The sequence below is a fragment of the Schistocerca gregaria genome, chromosome 1 (genome assembly GCF_023897955.1).
Source record: "Schistocerca gregaria isolate iqSchGreg1 chromosome 1, iqSchGreg1.2, whole genome shotgun sequence".
NCBI classification, from domain to species: Eukaryota; Metazoa; Arthropoda; class Insecta; order Orthoptera; family Acrididae; genus Schistocerca; species Schistocerca gregaria.
This window is the reverse complement of record NC_064920.1, coordinates 596785549-596808444: the sequence shown is the minus strand read 5'-3', so window position 1 is coordinate 596808444 and position 22896 is coordinate 596785549. Positions and strand designations below refer to the sequence as shown.

The 22896-nt window shown below is 41.1% G+C and overlaps 1 protein-coding gene across 1 annotated transcript in view; it reads right to left on the bottom strand.

Moving 5' to 3' along the window:
* The window catches only part of LOC126358212 (uncharacterized), a 350213-nt gene that overhangs the window by 4882 nt on the left and 322435 nt on the right, over nt 1–22896 (bottom strand). Inside the window, exons 4-8 of the mRNA XM_050007529.1 lie at nt 21521–21651; nt 18403–18512; nt 13750–13898; nt 9729–9930; nt 172–288 (exon numbers count right to left, since the gene is read on the bottom strand). Of these exons, the coding sequence (XP_049863486.1) occupies nt 172–288; nt 9729–9930; nt 13750–13898; nt 18403–18512; nt 21521–21651 (709 nt within the window). The remainder of the gene's footprint in view (nt 1–171; nt 289–9728; nt 9931–13749; nt 13899–18402; nt 18513–21520; nt 21652–22896) is intronic.

Sequence of the window (22896 nt, the reverse complement as noted above, 5' to 3'; positions counted from 1 at the left end):
CAAAACAGCACTATCTGGATTCCCAGAATGACGAAGACACCAGGTGGACTGAAGTTATGGGATGAATCCTTCCTTTTGCCATCTTATTTGTAATTTATAAATGTTTAGTACATTTGCTTCCTCTTCTAGTAATTATAATTCTGAAAATCTGAGAAGACGGTGAGTACTCACGGACAGTGGCAGAGCTCGGGAGGGCAGTTCGGTGGGTACCGCAGGCAGTTGGTCTGGCACCACTCGTCCATGCCGGGCAGCGAGCGATAAAGCGGCGTCGGCTCACACACCTGCGCCCTGTAAGGAAGAAGCGCAGGTCATTAAGTCGTACATCTCGGCGTATACAGCTTAAAACACACGAATTCTTATCATAAGGATGTTCATAAGGTTTCCCTGACACAAGTGAAATATGATTACCACTCTTTCTATATTTGTTCACCACAAGAGGAAAAGCATACTGGACGGAAACTAAACATTACATTCGTATGCTTTAGAGCAAAATTTGTTTAAGTTGTCAGCAAATAATTGGATTGTTGACACACAGGACTTGAGCTGGCCTGTCAATAGTAAAGACATACTGAAATTGAATTTTTGTTAAATGACGATGGGTGTAAATATTGTAAAATACCTCACCTGCTAAATTTGGATAACACAATAAACTAATCAGCACATAAATAACTTATCCAAAGCATATCACAATTTTCTTCATTTCGACTTGTTAATGGTCCCAGGATGATAAATTATACTAAATAAATTATCGAATGAGATTTTTGTAAGCCATCTCCTTTGTGAAACTTTCTGGCAGATTAAAACTGTTTGCCGGACCGAGACTCGAATTCGGCACCTTTGCCTTTCTCGGGCAAGTGCTCTACCAACCTTTTTTTTCTTTTTTTTAAAATCTAATTTTGTTCGTTTCAATTGTTCGTGGCGGACGTCACCTGACGCACGTTGAAGTTCGTTATTGATCCATTCACTCAGGTTTTTTTATTATTATTATTATTATTGCAGAGGGCAGCTAACCCTCTGACCGAACATGCTGAGCTACCCAAGCACGACTCACTCCCCGTCCTCACAGCTTTACTTCTGCCAGTACCTCGTCTCCTATCTTCCAAACTTTACAGAAGCTCTCGAAGCTCTCCTGTGAACCTGCAGAACTAGCATTCCTGAAAGAAAGTTTTAATTTGCGAGAAATATTCATATCAGCGCACACTCCACTGCAGAGTGAAACTATCATTCTGGAAACATCCCCCAGGTTGTGGCTAAGCCATGTCTCCGCAATGTCCTTTCTTTCAGGAGTGCTAGTTCTGCATGTTCGCAGGAGAGCTTCTCTACCAGTTTCGAAGGTAGGAGACGAGGTACTGGCAGAAGTACAGCTGTGAGGACGGGGCGTGAGTCGTGTTTGGGTAGCTCAGTTGGTAGAACACTTGCCCGCAAAAGGCAAAGGTCCCGAGTTCGAGTGTGGGTCCGACACACGGTTTTAATCTGCCAGAAAGTTTCATATCTGCCCACACTCCGCTGCTGAGTGAAAATATCATTCATCTCCTTTGTGGATGAATTACTAGGATAGATTAAATTTATTGTTGTACTTCTGATAACGTTCTCTACAATTTAGCTTTCCCTAATTTGGTTTATGTGGTTGTTCCGTGTGGAGTCGCTGATGGCGGATTCGTATCTGTTATCACTGATTCGAGTGACTGATTATCGACTGCGTAAATCATTCTGTCTGTTACATGTGTTACATTTATCCGAGCATCGGCAGGCAGTCTTCGCACGAAGTCTGCTATCACCCTCCCTTTAGGTACTCCACACACTACCATCACTTCTGAAGATATCAGAAATGTTCAAATGTGTGTGAAATCTTATGGGACTTAACTGCTAAGGACATCGGTCCCTAAGCTTACACACTACTTAACCTAAATCATCTTAAGGACAAACACACACGCCCCTGCCCGAGGAAGGACGCGAACCTCCGCCGCGACCAGCCTCACAGTCTGACGATATCCTCTCAGTAAGGATTAAGTACTAAGTTCTGTTTGCTATAAATCCTCAATCCAGTACGATACCAGTTCCAAGTTTAACTACTCATTTTGTATAACAAGGCACTGCACAGAACACACTCTTCTAAAGTATCACGCGCTGATGGAACATTTGCAACACATTATGAGTCCGACACAACAACGCATGCCGCGGGATTCCGTGCTCTCGTTCTCTTTGCTGAAAGAAAGAAGCGACTATCAACGACTCCCATGTCGTTACAGTGGGAGCCGTTTCCCTGAGGCAGCACTTGGCTTTTGTATGTACACTCCTGGAAATTGAAATAAGAACACCGTGAATTCATTGTCCCAGGAAGGGGAAACTTTATTGACACATTCCTGGGGTCAGATACATCACATGCTAACACTAACAGAACCACAGGCACATAGACATAGGAAACAGAGCATGCACAATGTCGGCACTAGTACAGTGTATATCCACCTTTCGCAGCAATGCAGGCTGCTATTCTCCCATGGAGACGATCGTAGAGATGCTGGATGTAGTCCTGTGGAACGGCTTGCCATGCCATTACCACCTGGCGCCTCAGTTGGACCAGCGTTCGTGCTGGACGTGCAGACCGCGTGAGACGACGCTTCATACAGTCCCAAACATGCTCAATGGGGGACAGATCCGGAGATCTTGCTGGCCAGGGTAGTTGACTTACACCTTCTAGAGTACGTTGGGTGGCACGAGATACATGCGGACGTGCATTGTCCTGTGGGAACAGCAAGTTCCCTTGCCGGTCTAGGAATGGTAGAACGATGGGTTCGATGACGGTTTGGATGTACCGTGCACTATTCAGTGTCTCCTCGACGATCACCAGAGGTGTACGGCCAGTGTAGGAGATCGCTCCCCACACCATGATGCCGGGTGTTGGCCCTGTGTGCCTCGGTCGTTTGCAGTCCTGATTGTGGCGCTCACCTGCACGGCGCCAAACACGCATACGACCATCATTGGCACCAAGGCAGAAGCGACTCTCATAGCTGAAGACGACACGTCTCCATTCGTCCCTCCATTCACACCTGTCGCGACACCACTGGAGGCGGGCTGCACGATGTTGGGGCGTGAGCGGAAGACGTCCTAACGGTGTGCGGGACCGTAGCCCAGCTTCATGGAGACGGTTGCGAATGGTCCTCGCCGATACCCCAGGAGCAACAGTGTCCCTAATTTGCTGGGAAGTGGCGGTGCGGTCCCCTACGGCACTGCGTAGGATCCTACGGTCTTGGCGTGCATCCGTGCGTCGCTGCAGTCCGGTCCCAGGTCGACGGGCACGTGCACCTTCCGCCGACCACCCGACAACATCGATGTACTGTGGAGACCTCACGCCCCACGTGTTGAGCAATTCGGCGGTACGTCCACCTGGCTTCCCGCATGCCCACTATACGCCCTCGCTCAAAGTCCGTCAACTGCACATACGGTTCACGTCCACGCTGTCGCGGCATGCTATCAGTGTTAAAGACTGCGATGGAGCTCCGTATGCCACGGCAAACTGGCTGACACTGACGGCGGCGGTGCACAAATGCTGCGCAGCTAGCGCCATTCGACGGCCAACACCGCGGTTCCTGGTGTGTCCGCTGTGCCGTGCGTGTGATCATTGCTTGTACAGCCCTCTCGCAGTGTCCGGAGCAAGTATGGTGGGTCTGACACACCGGTGTCAATGTGTTCTTTTGTCCATTTCCAGGAGTGTAGTTTATTACACTCTCAGTGGAGTATGTTGAGATATGTTTAGAGCAAAGCCAAGTCCACGTGAACAACCACACGCCGACTACATCACCAGCATATTCCATGATGCTGACATTCATCCACAGCTCTAGGATTTTTGGACGCGGTCTACCGTCGTGCTGGAACGAGTTCTAGTCCTTGTCTGTTAGTAACCAAGGAATAGCACCAAAACTCAATGCTGAATATGGTGCATAACAACAATTCCAAACTTGTCCCCCCCGACAGAGAGTACAGGCACTATGATCGGCAGGATTCCATCTCTGATAACATCATCTTAAGGTCGATAAGCTCTCATCTCTCCTCTTTTCTCCCCGCAGATTTTGTATCATAAATAATTATGTACATGGTTTTCCAGAGACCTCTCTCGTCACAGATAAATAAAAATTAATAAAGAAACATGCTTAAATTTGAGAAATAGTCATGATTGGGCAGAAGAAAGCTAAACATGATTTTCAAAATTTATATGTCATCAGTCACTGTACGGCGTTTCATAAGGAACGTGAATGACCTGTTCCTCATTTCACTTTTGGTGGTAAAGCGCATGCTACTGGAATCCGTATTATTTTTCTCATGGGAATCTCCAAAATTTGAAAAAAGTATCGTTGATCCTACGGTCCAACTGCTTTGCCTCCACATTCTAAGAATTTCAGTATGCTGCATTATTTCCTGTGGGGCCGAAAGAAATGCACCTAGTTATGAAGCCTCTGATAGAATAACACCTGCTTCCGATACATTTTTGACTAGAATGTGTTGATGAGGCCGTGTACTTAAACGTGATTTGTAGATTCACTTACTGCATCTAATGCGGTTGACCGTAAGTCGAACCCTTCCTGAAGTCCGCCTCGGATGCTGCGTGGTCAACCAGCGGATTGCTAAACAAAGGGCCCAGGTTCGATACCCTGCCAGGTCGGAAATTTTCTCCTCTCAGGGATTGGGTATTGTGTTGTTTTTACTTTTGTAACATCCTAATTGACACTACTGCTGAGATGGCTCAAAGGGCAGAACCTGAAAGCCAAGAAACTGAAAAAAAGCAAGAATCGTTCCTGAAAATGAATGAACAACAATCCTATTCCAATCTTTGGTTCAACAGATGCGGAGTAACTTCAACATGAGTCTGATACCTCAGTCATAATCGGGTACCACTCCTTGAGCCGGATAAAGTGCTGTTTAAGGTTATATCTTATCTTTCACTCTTCAAGCGCTAAGGTGCTTGATGGCAGTTTATAAACATGCTTTACAATGCACACCTGTATGATATATTTTCTCGAGTGACACTTGTCTGCTGCCAAGAAGATTATTTTTAAATTCATTTTACCATTCCGTGATTTGAATTGACATCTATATGTACATGACATCTACATCTACACGACTACTCCGCAATTCACACTTCAGTGCCTGGCAAAGATTTCTTCCAATAACCTTCAAACTATTGCTCTACCATTCCACTCTTTACTATTTGGTGGGAAAAATGAACAATTAAATCTTCCTGTAGGAGTTCTTGTTTTTCTTATTTTATTGCGATGGTCTTTTCTCCCACGTAGGTTGACGACAGTAAAATTTTTTCATATTCAGAGGAGAAAGTTGGTGACTGGAATTTCATGGAAAGATCTTGATGCAGCCAAAAATACCTTTGTTTTCATTATTACCACCCACACTATCTTACGATATCTGTGACACTCTCTACCCTATTTTGCGATAATACAAAACGAGATGTTCTTCTTTCGACGTTTACATGTCTTGCTTCAAACTTATCTGGTAAGTATCCCATACTGTACAGAACTGCTCTAGCAGAGGACAGAAAAGGTTAATGTAGGAAGTCTCTTTATATCTTGAAAAAGTTCTAGCAATAAAAGGCAGTCTTTGGTTTGCTTTCCTCACAACACTACCTATGTGATCGTTCCAATACGTCGTTGGTAATTGGAATTCCTAGGTATTTCTTAGGATTGATAGCCTTTAAATTTGAATGATTTCTCCTGTAACCGAAATTTATCGGATTTATTTCGGTACTCATGTGGATGACCTCATACTTTTCCTTATTCAGAGAAAATTGCCACTTTCTCCACTATACAGATAGTTTGCGTGTATCAATATCTCAACTGTGATTTTACTCACATAGGATGCAAGTAGACAGAGGTGCGTGCATTCGCAAGCAAGTTTATCGTATATAAACACTACCTCATCCCACCTCTATACATTTAAATCTTACTCTGCAAGTCACCTAATGGTACTTGAAGAGGGTACTTCCGGTATCACTATCTGATCCCTCCAAACCTGTTCTACTCGCGAATAGTGCGTGGAAAGAATGATTGTCGATGAGCCTCTGTATTGGCTGTATAATTTCTCGAGTTTTCTCCTTGTGGTCAATACGCCAGATGTATGTGGGCGGGGAGGGGGGGGGGGGGGGGGAGGGAAGTAATATGTTGCCTGAATCCTCCTCAAAAATGCTGTCCCGAAATTTCAATAGTAACTCTCTCCGTGATGCACAACGCCTCTCTTGTGACGTCTGCCAGAGGAGTTTGTTTAGCATCTACGAAACGCGCTCTCACCAGCTAAGCGATCCCGTGACGAAACGCGCCGCTCTTCGTTGGATCTTCTGTACTCCTCTATCAGTCCTACCTGATATGGATCCCACATAGTTGAACAATAATCAAGAATCGGGTGAACAAGCGTTTTACAAGCCAATTCTTTCGTGGGTGAGTTACATTTTCTTAACATTCTTCAGATAAATTTGAGTCTGGTGTCTACTTTTCCCACTATCTGTTTTATATGGTCAATCCACTTAAGGTTGCTGTGGATAATTACGCCTAGATGTTTTACGGCAGACGCTGTCTCCAGCTGTTTGTTATCAATAGTGTAGCTGCATAGTGGTGGATTTCTTTTCCTATGTATGCGCAATATGTTACATTTATTTAAGTTTAGGGTCAACTGCCAGAGCCTGCACCAATCATCAATTCTCTGCAGATTGTTCTGCAAATTCTTACTATCTTCTGGCGCTGCTACTTTGGTATAGGCAACCGCATCATCTGCGAATATCCTTAAACAGCATCCGACGCTTTCTACTAGATCATTTAAACAGCAACGGTGCAATTGCACTTGCCTGTAGTACTCCACATATTACCTTTACCACTGTCGATTTTCTTCTGTTAAGAGCGACGTATTGAGTTCCTTCTTGAATCCAGTCCCAAGTTTGATCCAATGCCCCGTAAGTTCGTATTTTTTTCGTTAAACTTCAATGTGGGACTGTGTCAAATGCCTTACTGAAATCAAGGAATACGGCATCAACCTGAGCGCCGTTGTCCACCGCGCTGTGGATCTCATCGAGGAACAGAGCGATCTCAGTTTCGCGGACTCTCTGTCTGCGGAATCCATGTTGATTTTGATAGAGCAGATTTTCATTTTCCAAAAACATCACAATTCTTAATCACAAAACATGTTCCATAATTCTACAACAGATTGCAGTCAACAATATAGGTCTATAATTGTGTGGATGTGTCTTACGGCCTTTCTTAATAACGGGAATGACCTACGCTTTTTTCCAGTCGTTAGGTACCTTTCGTTGCTCAAGCTATCTACAATAAATTACTGCTTGAAGGGGAGCTAGTTTTTCGCATAATCTTAATGGAATCTTATAGGTATCAGATTAGATTAGATTAGTACTTGTTCCATAGATCATGAATACGACACATCGTAATGATGTGGAACGTGTCAGGTTAATAAAAGATGTCTATACAAAATATTACATTAGACAAAAGATTACATGACATCAATATTTTTTGTTGGGAAGTTAGCCACTTACTATACCCAAAAATTCAACTAATGAGTAGAAGGAGTTGCCATTAAGAAAGTCTTTAACTTCCTTTTAAATGCTATATAGTTATCTGTCAGACATTTGATGATATTAGGTAAGTGATCAAAGACTTTTGTGGCAGCATAATTTACCCCCTTTTGAGCCAAAGTTATATTTAACCTTGAGTAGTGAAGATCATCCTTTCTCCTAGTGTTGTAGCCATGTACACTGCTATTACTTTTGAATTCGTTCGGATTGTTAATAACAAATTTCATAAGTGAATATATGTATTGTGAGGCTACAGTGAAGATTTCTAGCCCTTTAAATAAGTGTCTGCATGGTGATCTTGGATGAGCTCCAACAATTATTGTGATTACACGCTTTTGTGCAATGAACACTCTTTTACTCAATGATGAGTCACCCCAGAATATGATGCCATACGAAAGCAGAGAATGAAAATAGGCGTGGTAAGCTAATTTATTCAGATGTATATCGCCAAAATTTGCAATGACCCTAATAGCATAAGTAGCTGAACTCAAACGGTTCAGAAGATACTCAGTGTGTTTTTTCCAGTTCAATCCCTCATCAATGCATACGCCTAGAAATTTTGAATATTCTACTTTAGCTACCGATTTCTGATCGAAGTCTATATTTATTAAAGGGGTCATTCCATTTCCGGTGTGGAACTATATATACTGTGTTTTTTCAAAGTTTAATGAGAGCCCATTTGCAGAGAACCACTTAATGATTTTCTGAAAAACATCGTTTACAATTTCACTAGTTAATTCTTGTCTGTCGTGTGTGATAGATATACTTGTATCATCTGCAAAAAGTACCAGCTTTGCATCTTCGTGAATATCTTATCTGGTCCTGAAGCCTTTCCACAACTAAGTGATTGTAGCTGCTTTTCAATTCCGCGATCGGTTATCTCAAGATCTGTCATGTCGATGTTCGCACAACGATTGAAAGGAAGGGCAGTGTTACTGCCTTCCGCGGTGAAACAAGTTCGCACTTCTCTCTGTTATCTTCCGTTTCGGTGCCGTTGTGGTCGCTGAGAGAATGAATAGACGGTTCTGACACACTTACTGATTTTACATACGACCAAAACATCGCCGGCCGCTGTCACCAAGCGCTTCTAGGCTCTTCAGTCCGGAACCGCGCTGCTGCTACGATCGCAGCTTCGAATCCTGCCTCGGGGATGGATGTGTATGATGTCCTTAGGCTAGTTAGGTTTAAGTTTTTCTATGTCTAGGGGACTGATGAACTCAGATTTTAAGTCCAATAGTGCTTAGAGCCATTTGAACCATTTGAACCAAAATCTCTTAGCGTTTGTACCTCATCTTCATTACGCCTCAGTTTCCAGCCTCTCAACCAAAGGTAGAGGGGATCTATATCTACATCTACATCCATACTCCGCAAGCCACTCGACAGTGTGCGGCGGAGGGCACCTTGAGTACCTCCATCGGTTCTCCCTTCTACTCCAATCTTGTATTGTTCGTGGAAAGAAGGACTGTCGGTATGCCTCTGTGTGGGCTCCAATCTCTCTGATTTTATCCTCACGGTCTCTTCGGGAGATATACGTAGGAGGGAGCAATATACTGCTTGACTCCTCGGTGAAGGTATGTTCTTGAAACTTCAACAACAGCCCGTTCCGAGCTTCTGAGCGTCTCTCCTGCAGAGTCTTCCACTACAGTTTATCTACCATCTCCGTAATGCTTTCGCGATTACGAAATGATCCTGTAACGAAGCGCGCTGCTCTCCGTTGGATCTTCTCTATCTCTTCCATCAATCCTATCTGGTACGGATCGCACACTGCTGAACAGTATTCAAGCAGTGGGCGAACAAGCGTACTGTAACCTACTTCCTTTGTTTTCGGATTGCATTTCCTTAGGATTCTTCCAATAAATCTCAGTCTGGCATCTGCTTTACCAACGATCAACTTCATATGGTCATTCCATTTTCAATCAGTCCTAATGCGTATTCCCAGATAATTTATAGAATTAACTGCTTCGAGTTGCTGACCTGCTATGTTGTAGCTAAATGATAAGGGATCTTTCTTTCTATGTATTCGCAGCACATTACACTTGTCTACATTGAGATTCAATTGCCAATTCCGACTTTTTTTTAGCGATTCTTAGTTACTGGGAAGCGAGGTGGAGGTCCTCAGCCGTCGCCGAAAGCGTTGCGTGCGCACCTGATAACGAGCGGGGCGACAGCGCCGGGCGTGCGGAAGTCGCGGTAGTAGAGCAGGTGCGGGTTGTCCTGCGAGCTGACGAAGGACGGCGGCAGGCCGCCGATGGCGGTCACGATGGCCACGTCCGCGCAGTTGACGAACGTCTCCGTAGGGCCGCAGCCTACCGCCTCCGACCCGTCGGCGCACAGACCCCAGTTATTCGCTGAAACATGTCACACCGGCTTAACAGTACTAGCAGAAGAGGTTTCCTCCACGCTAACTAGGGGCCGTGCGAACTTCCCCTCACCGATATGATTCATACTGACAATGTGTAGGACACGACTAGCACATCAACATGTAAGCAAGACGAAACTCTCAACCGTATATGAGAAAATCGTTTACGAAAACTGTAGGCGTGTTTTTATGCTTTGTAGGCGAATAATGTTCAAGCAGTCTGCAGCCGAGCGATCAAGCGGTTTGTTTCATAACTGATAGGTTTCTGAATCGAAGCTCGCTGCCGACAGTCGTTTTTCATTAGCACGTAATTCCAACAGCAGATTTAGAAAACACATTTATTTTCACAAGCTGCGACATAGCCGTTTCAATTAATTATTGAAAGCTAGTGTATGCCGACATTAGCGACATCTGATCAACTTACAACCCAAACATCTTGCGGCTACTGTACGGCAGCTTGTTTTAAACAGTAGTATTACTGACAACATGACTCGTGCATGTGATGTGATTTATATGTATTTGACGATGCTGGTTCTGATTCCGCATTTAACATTTGACGATGCCACTGTGGCTGCAGTACATTAGGACTTTGTTTTTATGAAACGGGTATGCCTCTTCATATTTAAAGCGCACAAATGTAAATTTTTCCAGTACTACTTTTCAGTATGGTCTATGTATTGTTCTTAAGCTGTATACAGTTTGCGAGTGTATTTATATTTTTCCCATTTTTGCTGCAGATCTGATGATTGTCATTAAAGACCGAAACCGGTAATCTGTTCAACAAACGATTGTGACTATAGACGTAAATTAAAGGAAACTTATAACACATTTATTGTTTACCCTGAAAAAAGAGAACAAGCTTTTTTAAGAAATTAATAAATAAAAATTTCATGAGATCTGTCAGTCAAATCAGTATAGCCATTTCATTTATATCATTGTGTCTACATTTGTGATAAGTATAATGTGTAAATTACTGTGAACTGCACAAATCAAGATGATGGTGATCGTAGAAACATGTAATACAATAATTAATGTGACATACAATACGTGTAGTAGACGCCAAATTTCTTCATAAGTTTGGCCCTTTTTTCTTTTTTTAATACGTGTATTGCAAAAAAACTTGGGTTATATTCACAAACGGTTCTCTGATGAGAAACAATTTTGCGGAGTAACACGCATATCTAAGCATGCCACAGGATATTGATTCAAAAAGCTCACAAAAAAGTAGCACTGACAACGAGATTCGATTCCGACACCTCGCCCTTATGAAACCAAATGCTTACTCGATCGGCTGCCGACTTACTGCAGATTTGCTACCATACAAAACACAAACCCACACCTACAATTTTCAAACTCGATTTTCTCGAAAACGATCCAGAGTTGCGTCTTCCTATTTAGATATGTTGAAGTTCGAGTCGTGTCCTAACACACCCAGTAGATATGAAGTAAATCGGCAAGGGAAGTTTGTACGGTACCATTGAAATAAGGAGAGGAAGTGACGTAAGCGAATAAAAGGCTTGCTGACTCCTCATGTGATACTGAAATAGACATCAATACAATTATAAGAAAAGACAACGTCTTTAGTCAAGCATTTAGTTAAGCTGAAAAAAATTATGCAACATAGTACCAGAAGAGGATTTAAATGATTAGAGATTCAAGTAGAACTTTTGTGTCTTCGCAAAGGATCAAGAAATCATAAGTTAAAAAGTATACGGCGCTTTATCTGAAACTGCTACAGAACAATTTTTTTTAGTGATTTAGCGAAATCACGGAAAACCTAAATCAGGATGGCCGGATGCGCGACTGAACCGTCGTCCTCCCGAATGCGAGGCCAGTATGCTAGCCACTGCGCCACCTCGCTCGGTTTCAGAACAATTCACAGAATTAAAAACATTTTGTTTAAAAATTAAATGAAATTGTTTAGTGAGATATTGAGCAACAACTCTGTCGAAAATAAGACAGATTTATGGAAAATGTTCTACAGTAGCAAGGTCCTGTTGTCTGAGCAATGTGGTGACTACTGGAATGTTTACGTCATCGATAAGAGAACTACCTAAACAGGTAACAGACTTGTCAGGACGGAAGTTTCAGGACCTGCAAAATATCAATGTTCTTGATATTTGTGAATCAGTAAATTAATAACTGATCTTACAGAAGATGAAGTGGAAGATGTTTCGATTTTGCCAGCATTTGAAGCTCAGCGAGAGCACTCTTCACAGTGCTCCTACACAAGAACTGTAACGCATGTATAGCGTTGAAGCTATTACATATTTGTGGTTACTGAAACAAACGAGAGAAAGAAAAGAGCAAAATTCGTAAATATTCCTTTTTTTCCATTACACCGGTCGTCTGACTGATTCGATGCGGCCCGCCAGAACTTATTTTCTCGTCTCTAAAAATAAAAATATTGTAACATTCCTAACGTTCTCATGACATATGTTCAGAGTCGTCAGTGATTTGTAGCTTAAAGTTACAGGGGAGTGTGAAGCACGTTTGGGATGCATTGGGATCCTAGAAAATTATCTTATCGAGTGAGAATGATAGTGACAGTGGGATATTGTTTGGCATCGCTATCTGCTAATTGGAATCTGGAGTGAGACATCGCTGTCATACGCAACAGAGATCAGTATCGTGGGGATGCAGATAACGAGGTAAATTAGCGCGCTACAGATAAAACTATACGCAACTAGTCATTGTTCTCGGTATCATCGGCCGGCTATTGTTTAAAAGAGTTTACAGCAGGTACAAGAAATGATTGAGAATGTCTGTAAAGTCCACAGCGACAGCACCTCAATATTTCGATAAAATGAATAAGCTGTGTAAACAGGAAACGGGGTCCGTGAAACATATCGTATGACAATGAGCATCTACTATTATATGCAACATTTACAGCCTCTCAGTCCGATTTAGCGTTCTCTGTAGGACATAAGATCATTACGAGAGTCCTCATACAACGTATTTCTTCAAATCCCTCTCATGGAAACAGATTTCTACAAATTCCGTTGAAGTAAATGTAATGCCAACGACAATTCCCGGACGTGAAATAAACGTTTCAATGTAAATTAAACGCAAAATGTAGTGCGTGTAATAGAATATAGGAAATGCTCTTTGAATTGGAGTTCTTAAGTTCGATTGCAATATACCTAAATTAAATGAAGCTCTTCTTACGACCTGTAATTGTAGGTGATTGGTTCTAGCACCTAAGTAAATGATCCGGTTCGTTACAAAAAGCAGAGAAAGGTGGATTTTATCCCACCAGCTGAGGAGCCTAATGAGCAATAGTAACAGTCCCGCTGTTATGTTCTGAAAAGACAATGAACTGAATCCCAGTATGTAAGGAAACGAGTAATAATGTTTAAGGTGAAATCGACGACGAGGTCGGTAGGGTCGTATTAGGGAAGGATAGAGAACGAAATGAGCCATGCCCCATCAAAGAAAAAATCGCGAAACTTGCCTTAAACTATTTAGATAAATCACGTAAATGTCAAATCTGGGTGACCGGACGGCGATTTGAGTCGTCGTCCTCCCGAATACGCGTCCGGTGCCTAGTGTTGCGTCTCCTCGTCCGTTCGCTACGTAAAACTAGAGCCTGGACAGGAAACTTCTAAATGAACAAAATCCCGCGCACGGTGGTGGCTACTTAGCTGGCCCACTTAGCTGGTTGGCAGCATGCTGCTCGCGAGAGGTGCGTAGGTGGATCCACCCGGCACACACTTTACCACGCACACTCCAAGTCTGACTGTGATCTCTTTCCTATTACCTGCAGTATCTTCACGCACGTGGCGCACGCCACCAGCGCAGTACTCACCTGTGACGTACCTCCACTGTATGACACACTGAGTGCACGTCACGAAAGGCGGCAGCCGCACCTTATAGCGCAGCGTATCGCTCTTCTTCGTGCCCGGAGGTATGAAGTAGCGCGTCTCGTTCCTGGTGCCGGCCACGATCAGGGGATTCCTGCAACAAAGAAAAAAAAAGGCAACACCCATTCACAGTGTTCAAAAAGGCAGCGGCTACGAGCTCTGCTGGAAGAAGCTAGAATGGCTTGGTCTACGCCAAACAATAGCGTTCATATCTCTTGTACGGGCCGCCCACCCAGTATGCTATTAATTTAGAATTTTTCAGTGTAATATTTTCATGTAAAGATAAGCATAACTGATTGTGGCCTATCTGCTAGGTGCTAGGTGGAACCGTCACCTCAGGAGAAGTTGTATGTTCCCGTGAACCGTTAACCACTACCAATCTGCCCTCTACGTACCGAGTAGGAATCATGGGAGAGGAATCAGATGATGACAGCTGATCGCTCCAGAGACTGTCGAAATCTAGGCCACACGTTCTCTGTCCTACTCAGGAAGTGTTTTCTTCCTGACTGCTCTGTGGACTTCAGTTCCGAGTAACGTTACGCTCTGAAGTATCACCTCTCAGCCCTACCATGATTGGCTGGTAGCTTGCAAACCAATCTTCGAAAGTCTATCAGTAATGTGAATGAGGAATACGCTTTCTTTTGTTCACGAAAGTTTTCGCCTTATACTTGAACACCCCATATAAGATGCCTACACTTTGATTACTCCGTTAAGGCTCACTCTAAACCTGTACGCTGACGTATTACCAGGTTATTCCTACTGTGGCACAAGTGATATAAGTGTTTTTCAATCTTTAGTTCCTCGATCTCGTCGAACCTTCGAGTGAGTAGCATTTCCTGCAGTGTAGACCGTCCATTACGGTCTCTGAAACAGCAATAACAAAGTCACCAACGTTCTGTTTCATCTACTCTACTGTTTACATCATCGTAGATGCCTGCCTTTCGGAGGACCTGATACTGCCAAAGCTTTTTCCTTGGTGAATGGGATGCCAATTGAGGAGCTACGTGATGGAGTAATAGCCGCCCCCCGGTCTGAAAGCCTGCAAAACAGCCGGGAGAGCGGTGTGCTGACCACAAGTCCCTCCATACCGCATCCGCATGACGTCGAAAGGCGGAGTAAATGACACGGCGGCCGGTAGATACCCCTTTGGCCTTCATGGCCTGGCAAGGAGCTTATTTTTTATGATGTTTGAAACTGTGATCTCATTTCCTGCGTGACTTGAGAAGAAAGTTTATTCTGAATTACTTATCTCTAAGTGTATGTTAGTAGCTTAACGCATAGTATCAACGGAATGGACGTACCTTTCATACTGAAATTCCGATCACCACTGTCAGATTTATGTGAAGGATAAGTGCATTACATACGAAAATTATAAAAAAAATTACTCATTAAATTTTACATATACCACCAGTAGCTATATACAACGGGTTGGGGTTGGGGGGGTGGGGGGGGTGGGGGAGTACATTAACTTTACAAATGGAAAATTCTCACTCAGTGGAGACAGCTTCGACAATATGCCGACAAGAAAACTGGCAGACGTTAGCATAATACTGAAGTACTTCACAATAATTTTACAGCCATACTCGACAACAATAATTTTTTAGCTAATTATAACACTGAAAAATTAAAACTGAAAAAGTATCTCCAGGTCAGAAAATTAATTGGCTGTATACGAAGAAGTTACAATTTTTTCCAATAAACAAATTAAAAGAGTAAAAACAGCATAAACTAATGTTTTCAAAAGGCAAAGTATTAAAATTAGACGAATTACAAAGCAGAGTCAGTAAGAGAACAGTTCCGCATTCGTCTCAGGAGAGAAGGAAAAGTGGCGTAATCAGAAGATAAAAATATTTTGGAAGAAAAGAAGTCGGCAAATGAGAAGCAGTTTTAAATAGCACAAGTCAAAAATAATGAGTGAATAAACGTAACGGTCGAAGGAATTATGGTACGAAGTACCATAGGTGCGGAAATCAACTGAGAGGTCCAAATTTTGCTTCAAGTACCTAAGTAATTGCTAATTTTATTCATTAAAACAATTAAACACATTAACGTAAACGTATGACAAAAACTCAGATGAAGACATGCAGAAGTGCAAGATATAAGTCGAAGATGAATCACGTCGAATGATGAGCTTTCGGTGATGTGAGAAGTGCGTAGATGTACCTAAAATCATCTGCACGATTTACGGTAGGGGGTGTGCTGAGCTAAAGTGCACTTCCAGCATATTCACCATCGCACTTCATTTCAAGTCAGGGATATAATATTGTATTTCGTAGCTGTGAGCTCCATTTATTACATGCTAAAGAAAATCTTATCAGGCTCCCGGAAGCTCCAGGTGTTCACAGTTGAGCCAAGAAGAATATTCGTAGTCGATGTTTTCATACATGTGTATTCTATAAAACAATTGTGCAAATGTTAGTACTGTTATATTTTGATTATATGACGAAAAAGAACGCTGATATTCTTCAATAACATTATCCATGTAATTTGCAATAGGTGGAAGTGGTACATAAGGCTGAATTTTTTGGCCTTAGAAAAATACTCGTATCTTCTGTAGTTTCTAAATTCGTTTCACTGACAATATTGTTTCTGGTTTCATAGCCCAGGTGCCTAACACGTAAGAAGATTGGAGCACTTGTGGAGACAACCAGATTACCCCTAACATATTACGACCTGAAATGAAATTACGAAATCAGCTGGAAACCACAAAACATTATCAAAGAAGCTCTTAAAAAACCTAGCGCATATTTTCGTTTCATTTCCAGTAAATAATCTACATCAAAAACACATATATCTAACCCTGGTTTCGCTATTCATTTAACAGCTTCTTAAATATATACTTTTCGAAAAGTGGTAAACGTCATCACAATTGTCACAACCATAAACTAGATGTACTCTTAATAACTATTGTTACTGCAGAGCTGAAGTAGACATTTACTGCATCTTGGAGCTTGATCTCAACATCCGATGGGCAGTGTGTGGTCTCGAATGAAGGGGGTGGGGGTGAGGAGCGGAAGCGTTTCTGTCATGAAGAAGGGGATCAGGTGTTCGATTTTCGTCTAGGGCAATGGTGAGACGTACCGCTACTGTAGGTTTCATAAACATCTGTAATAGAATGTGATGAACATAATTACTTACACGTATGAGGAAATGGAAAGTCCAAGTATTATTTGCATATTAAAAATTGTGGATCATATGTATAGTTCTACCATGTACGTGTAGTTTCTACGTCAGTGTGAATTATAGTTAGCTGCCTCCTTTAACTTACAGCAAGAAACAATATCTCGTTGGTTTAACAGTTTGCTAAATTCGCGTGCTACAGATAATGTATTGCCTTCCTCACAAATTAATAATAATAAGGGTGAGTGGGGTAAAGCAGCACTCGCCCCCCTTCCAGTGCCAAATCCTCCAACAATGGCATAGCCGACTTCTTCCACAACTTTTGCCAGATTAAGTGAATGCAACTTCTGTAATGACCATGATTTGATCGTAGCACTAGCCTGCAGCTTTCTTCCCATCTAAATAACCAACAGCTCAAAGTCGATCGATCTTGTTGAGACAGCCTGGTTGTTCTGGACTCAATCTTCAATTCTTCTCTGTATTACAATCAATCAGCTTGCTGCAATCTTTTTGCCCAGAAGCGTATATTTAGGCTTGAAGCATTTCTCCTATTATGTCGTCATCATCGTCAGACAATACAGGCAACGACTTGTTGATGTAGCCATCCTTCACGGTCTCTCGCCATCTTTACCATTAGCTTAAAGATAGTGCAGTTCATTACACTAATAACACCTTGTAATATGGCTGTTCTGGGCCTAGCTCTTAATTTTATCCAAGGATTTTTCCTTCTAAGATGTTTCATGTTTATAAAGCTGTTATGTTGAATTAAAAATCCAATTCATTTAATTTGTCTTCTCTCTACCATATTAATCAGTTTCCTTTCCTCTTTTATTTCTTTTAGTATTTGTTCATTAAATTTTCTTTCAGTCTGTAGGTTTTTGTGGTTCTTCTTCTTATTTGCACCTCTGCTGCCCATAATTGTTTTTGTTTTCTTAGTTCTCTAGGAAACTATAGCTTAAAATGTTCTAAAAAGTCTTCATGACTTCAGTTTTCGTTTCTGTATGGCAGTGGTTATTTGTTAATAAATTCCTCTCTATTTCTAAAAGCGTTTATTAATTACATTTCTTCTTCTGACCTCCAGTATACATATGTTGTCATATGCTGTTATATGGTGCAAGTGTCAACATTTATTTACTTGTGCCAGTATCCTAGTTTCTATGTTATATGTTAATGTTCGTCCTCACTTGTCTGTTAGATTTATCTGCCTCCATTACTTTATTGTTGTTTGTGCTTTTCTTTTTTCTTTTTCACGTTGTGGTTGTCCAAGGCCTCCGACGCTGTATAGCATAAATAATACTAGCTTTCGTGAGACTGATACTGACAAAAATCTCTTATGAAAATCTAACACAGAGATTTTATAGACACTTCTTTTTCAAAAAGCTGGATACAAAATATTTGAACATCAACTATATACTTCGTTACGAATATTGTCAAAACATGTTTAGACATTTTAATTATAACATGTTGGAGAAACAAACCTTCTGAGGCACTCTTCATCCACTTCAAACTTCGGGTTGTTGTTCGGACAGATGAACATCTCGAAATAGCCATAGTGGTTAGCCGTCAGGTCCACCTCAACTTGAATTTCCTGCAGACGAAATAAAAACATTTTTAAATAGATCATAAATGTAGTAGCAGTTTTAGTAGAAACAATTTAAAATAGTTTACAAAATGTTCCATTGTCTAAGACATTATATTATTTTATATCACCACAGAGAAGTTTGTCCTGCTACTTTTGTTCTAACAATTGCAATACATACCCACTAAAAAGCGTCTCTACTAATATATCCGAAATAATTCTGTTTCCTTACAACTCACTAACTGGAAATTTATTAATACAAAGATTATATGGCATAGTATTACATTAAGTATTACTAGGAAAATATTCGTTCCACAAAAAAGTTTATTTACTGTTTCTATAAATCATGATATTTACCCTGGCACTCATTAACATACTGTGTCGTAAGTCTGTCGGCTTAATTTGTTTTTTTTTCAGTCAACTGAAGAATCGTTCTGAAAATTACGTGTTAGAGCCACTCTACGCATCATTATCTCTGTAAAACTTTCAATATTTGATTGGAGTTAGAATTAAACAAAACTTCGGCATCAGTGAAGATAAATTCGACGGAAAAGGCTTAGCCATAGGCTGAGTAATGTTTCCTGAATTAATCAATCACACCACAGCGTAAGGTATGAAGAAAACAAAGTTTTGAAATGCTCTGTAAGAATATCTGCCAGCGACACTGCTCCTTAAATGATTTTTATTTTATAAATAATTTTCGATTAACTGAGTTCGGCATATTGCCATTATCAGGTGCTGTGTAAATACGTAAGTAAGTGATGGTCTTAACATAATGGTTTGTAGGTATGATCAGAAAAGTTATAACATATTCGTTTGGCGCTTTTACCTTACATGTGACACAGTTACTGCAAGTCTTGGTTTTCTTTTTTTTTTAGAATTATTAGGTTTTCCTTAGATGTACGTTCGAGATGTGTATATGACTTTAGTTGGTTTTCATGTATGTTATTTTCCCTTGACAGCCTGGTTGACAGTGAATTAGCGATATTATATGATACATAGTTACCATTATAAGTAAATGATGTGTGGAAATTCGTTTGTTTTTTATTATTTCTATAGGTTTCCTTCTAATTATGTTGTTGCCAGCAATTTGTTTTGGTTCCAGTTGAGATTCTATGTTACATTTTTATTTTTTTCGCAATACTTTTTTTAATGTCAATGAATTGTGATGTTTTCTTGGTGGTTTGTCTTTGTTGTATACTTTTCACGTTGTTATTGCTGTTACTATCGGTATGTGTTATTTAGCCTCTGATTTATTACTTTACGCATTTTCTTGCTTTATAATGTGGATAATGTTTTCTATGTACTTTCTGCCTTTTATGTCGGTTTGTTCATTCAATAAATTTGTCGGATTGTTGTATGCATGCCAATGTATTTCATTTTCCTCAAGGATGTTTATGGTTGCTCCCATTTGCGTAACATGGAGATCTAATCCTTCTTTTATGAGTTTTACGTCGTGTTTTTCTCTTTGTAGATGTTGAAAAAATGTGTATGGGTAGTTTTCACTTTCTCTGGCGTGTTTTTCATATGTAGTGGTGAAGTTTCTACTGATTTGTCCTATCTAGAATTTGTCGTAAGTGTTAAATGAAATTTTGTAACAAAAATGCCGCAACAATATTATATGTAAGATAAAAACACCAAAGGAATGTATCATAACTTTTCTGGTCATACCATTATATTAAGATCATCACTTACTTACGTATTTACAGGTCATCCGATGATGGCAATATGCTGAAAAGGGCTCGTCGTGAGTGATTTACAAAATAAAAACCGTATAAAGAGCAGTGTAACTGGCTAGTATTCGTATTAATCAAATCATTAGAGGACATATTTGGCACTGTGAACCCCACAGAACAAAATGAAATATTTTAGTTCAAAAGAAGAAAGATCAGAAAGTAAATGAAGAAACAGTAGCTGAGAAGCTAGTGGAACAACGTTGTAGCCCATTCCACGCGTTATTCAATCTGTACGTCGAGCAAACAGTAAAGGAAAACAAGGAGAAATTTGGTAAGGGAATTAAGGTTTAAGGAGAAGAAATAAATACTTTAAGGTCTGCCAATGACACTGAAGTTCAATCGGAAATAAAAATGGATGTGGAAGAACAGTTGAACAGAACGAGTAGTATCTTGAAAATATAATATGAATATCAACAAAAGTAAAATAAAAGTAATAGAGTGTACTTGTATTAAATCAAACGCTTGTGAAGGAATTGGATTATTAAACGAGAATCTAAAAATAGATGAGTTTCGCTATTTGGTCAGTAAAATAATTGATGATAACGGAAGTAGACAGGATATGAAATGCGGACTGACAAAAAAGCTGTTGCGAAGAAGAGGAGTGTAATGTCTAATACCAATTTACCTACTGTGAAGTATTTTCTGAAGGTATATGTCTGGAGCGTAGCACTGTACAGAAGATGGGCTCTTCAGATAATAAGGGAATAGAAACTTTAAAAATGTGTTGCCGCAGAAGGATACTGGAGACAAAAGTGGTAAAAGGAACAACAAATGAGGACATACAAAATCGTATTAATGAAAAAAGAAATTTATAACAACTTGACTATAATAAGTATCAAGTGACAGGACATACCATGAGTCCTCAAGGAATTGTCACTTTGATAATGGAAGGAAGTGTGGGGGCTATTAATTTAATACGGAAACTAAGGTTTGAAATACGATAAACAGGTTCAAATGGATGTAGATTGCAGTAGTTAGAGCAGAAGAGGTTTGTAGAAGAACGACTGGCTGCTTCAAAACATTACTTGGACTGAAGACCACAAACAGCAACAAATTATATAAGGAAATGGTGTTAAAATTACAGAAGCTTTTTATGGAATTAACTGTGTATGAAAAAAACTGAATTTCGGGAGAAATGACAACATGGAAATAAATAAGGGGAATGAGTACCTCCTGATACCTTGTGTCTTGTCTCGTTAATCGATTTGCAGGATTTCACACGGTGTGTGGTATTTTCAAAGATATAATTTGTGTGAGCATTCTCTTCTGTGCGTGCCATACCTGCCCAGTGACGTAGTTCCTGCTGATGACGCCCTTGCCGTAGAGCCCGCCCGCCTCGTGTGGGCGCGGCTTGGGCTCCCCGAAGCTGTCGCCGCAGAGGCCGCAGCTGCCGTTGTACTGCTGCCACTGCACTGAGCAGAACACCGCCGTGTTACACGTGAACAAGCCGCACACGGCACCATCGCAAAACCAGCTTAATTTTATCGTCAAGAAAGTGGAAATGTCTCCTCCGCTCACCTTCACTCTGGCCCACAGAAAGTTTTTTTCCCCCTCTAACAGACAGGAATACTCTCTTTCAAATTCTGAAGATGCCACGGGTAAAATACAGGCATCGAAAGGCTATTTACAATGTGTACAGAAACCAGATGCAGCTATAAGAGGCGAGGGGTATCAAAGGGGAGCAGTTGTTGGGAAGGGAGTGAGATAGGGTTGGAGCCACTCCCCGGTGTTATTCGATCTGTATACTGAACAAGCAGTAAAGGAAACAAAAGAAAAATTCAGAGTAGGTATTAAAATCCATGGAGAAGAAATAAAAACTTCGACATTGTAACCCTGTCAGAGGCAGCAAAGGACCTGAAAGAGCAGTTGTACGGAATGAACAGTGTCTTGAAAGGAGGATATAAGATGAACATCAAGAAAAGCAAAACGAGGATAATGGAATGTAGTCGAATTAAGTCGGGTGATGCTGAGGGAATTAGATTAGGAAATGAGACACTTAAAGTAGTAAATGAGTTTTGCTATTTTGGGAGCAAAATAACTGAGGATGGTCGGATCAGAGAGGATATAAAATGTAGACTGGCAATGGCAAGAAAAGGGTTTCTGAAGAAGAGAAATTTGTTAACATCAAGTACAGAGTTACGTGTCACGAAGTCGTTTCTGAAAGTATTTGTATGGAGTGTAGCCATGTATGGTTCAAAATGGTTCAAATGGCTCTGAACACTATGGGACTTAACATCTATGGTCATCAGTCCCCTAGAACTTAGAACTACTTAAACCTAACTAAGCTAAGGACAACACACAACATCCAGCCGTCACGAGGCAGAGAAAATCCCTGACCCCGCCGGGAAGCGAACCCGTGAACCCGGGCGCGGGAAGCGAGAACACTACCGCACGACGACGAGATGCGGGCGCCATGTATGAAAGTGAAAAATGGACGATAAATAGAGACAAGAAGAGAATAGAAGCTTTCGAAATGTGGTGCTACTGAAGAATGCTGATGATTCGATGGATAGATCACATAACTAATGAGGAGGTATTGAAGAGAATTGGGGAGAAGAGAAATTTGAGGCACGACTTGACTAGAAGAAGGGATCGGTTGCTAGGATAAGTTCGGAGGCATCAAGGGATCACTAATTTAGTATTGGAGGGTAGTGTGG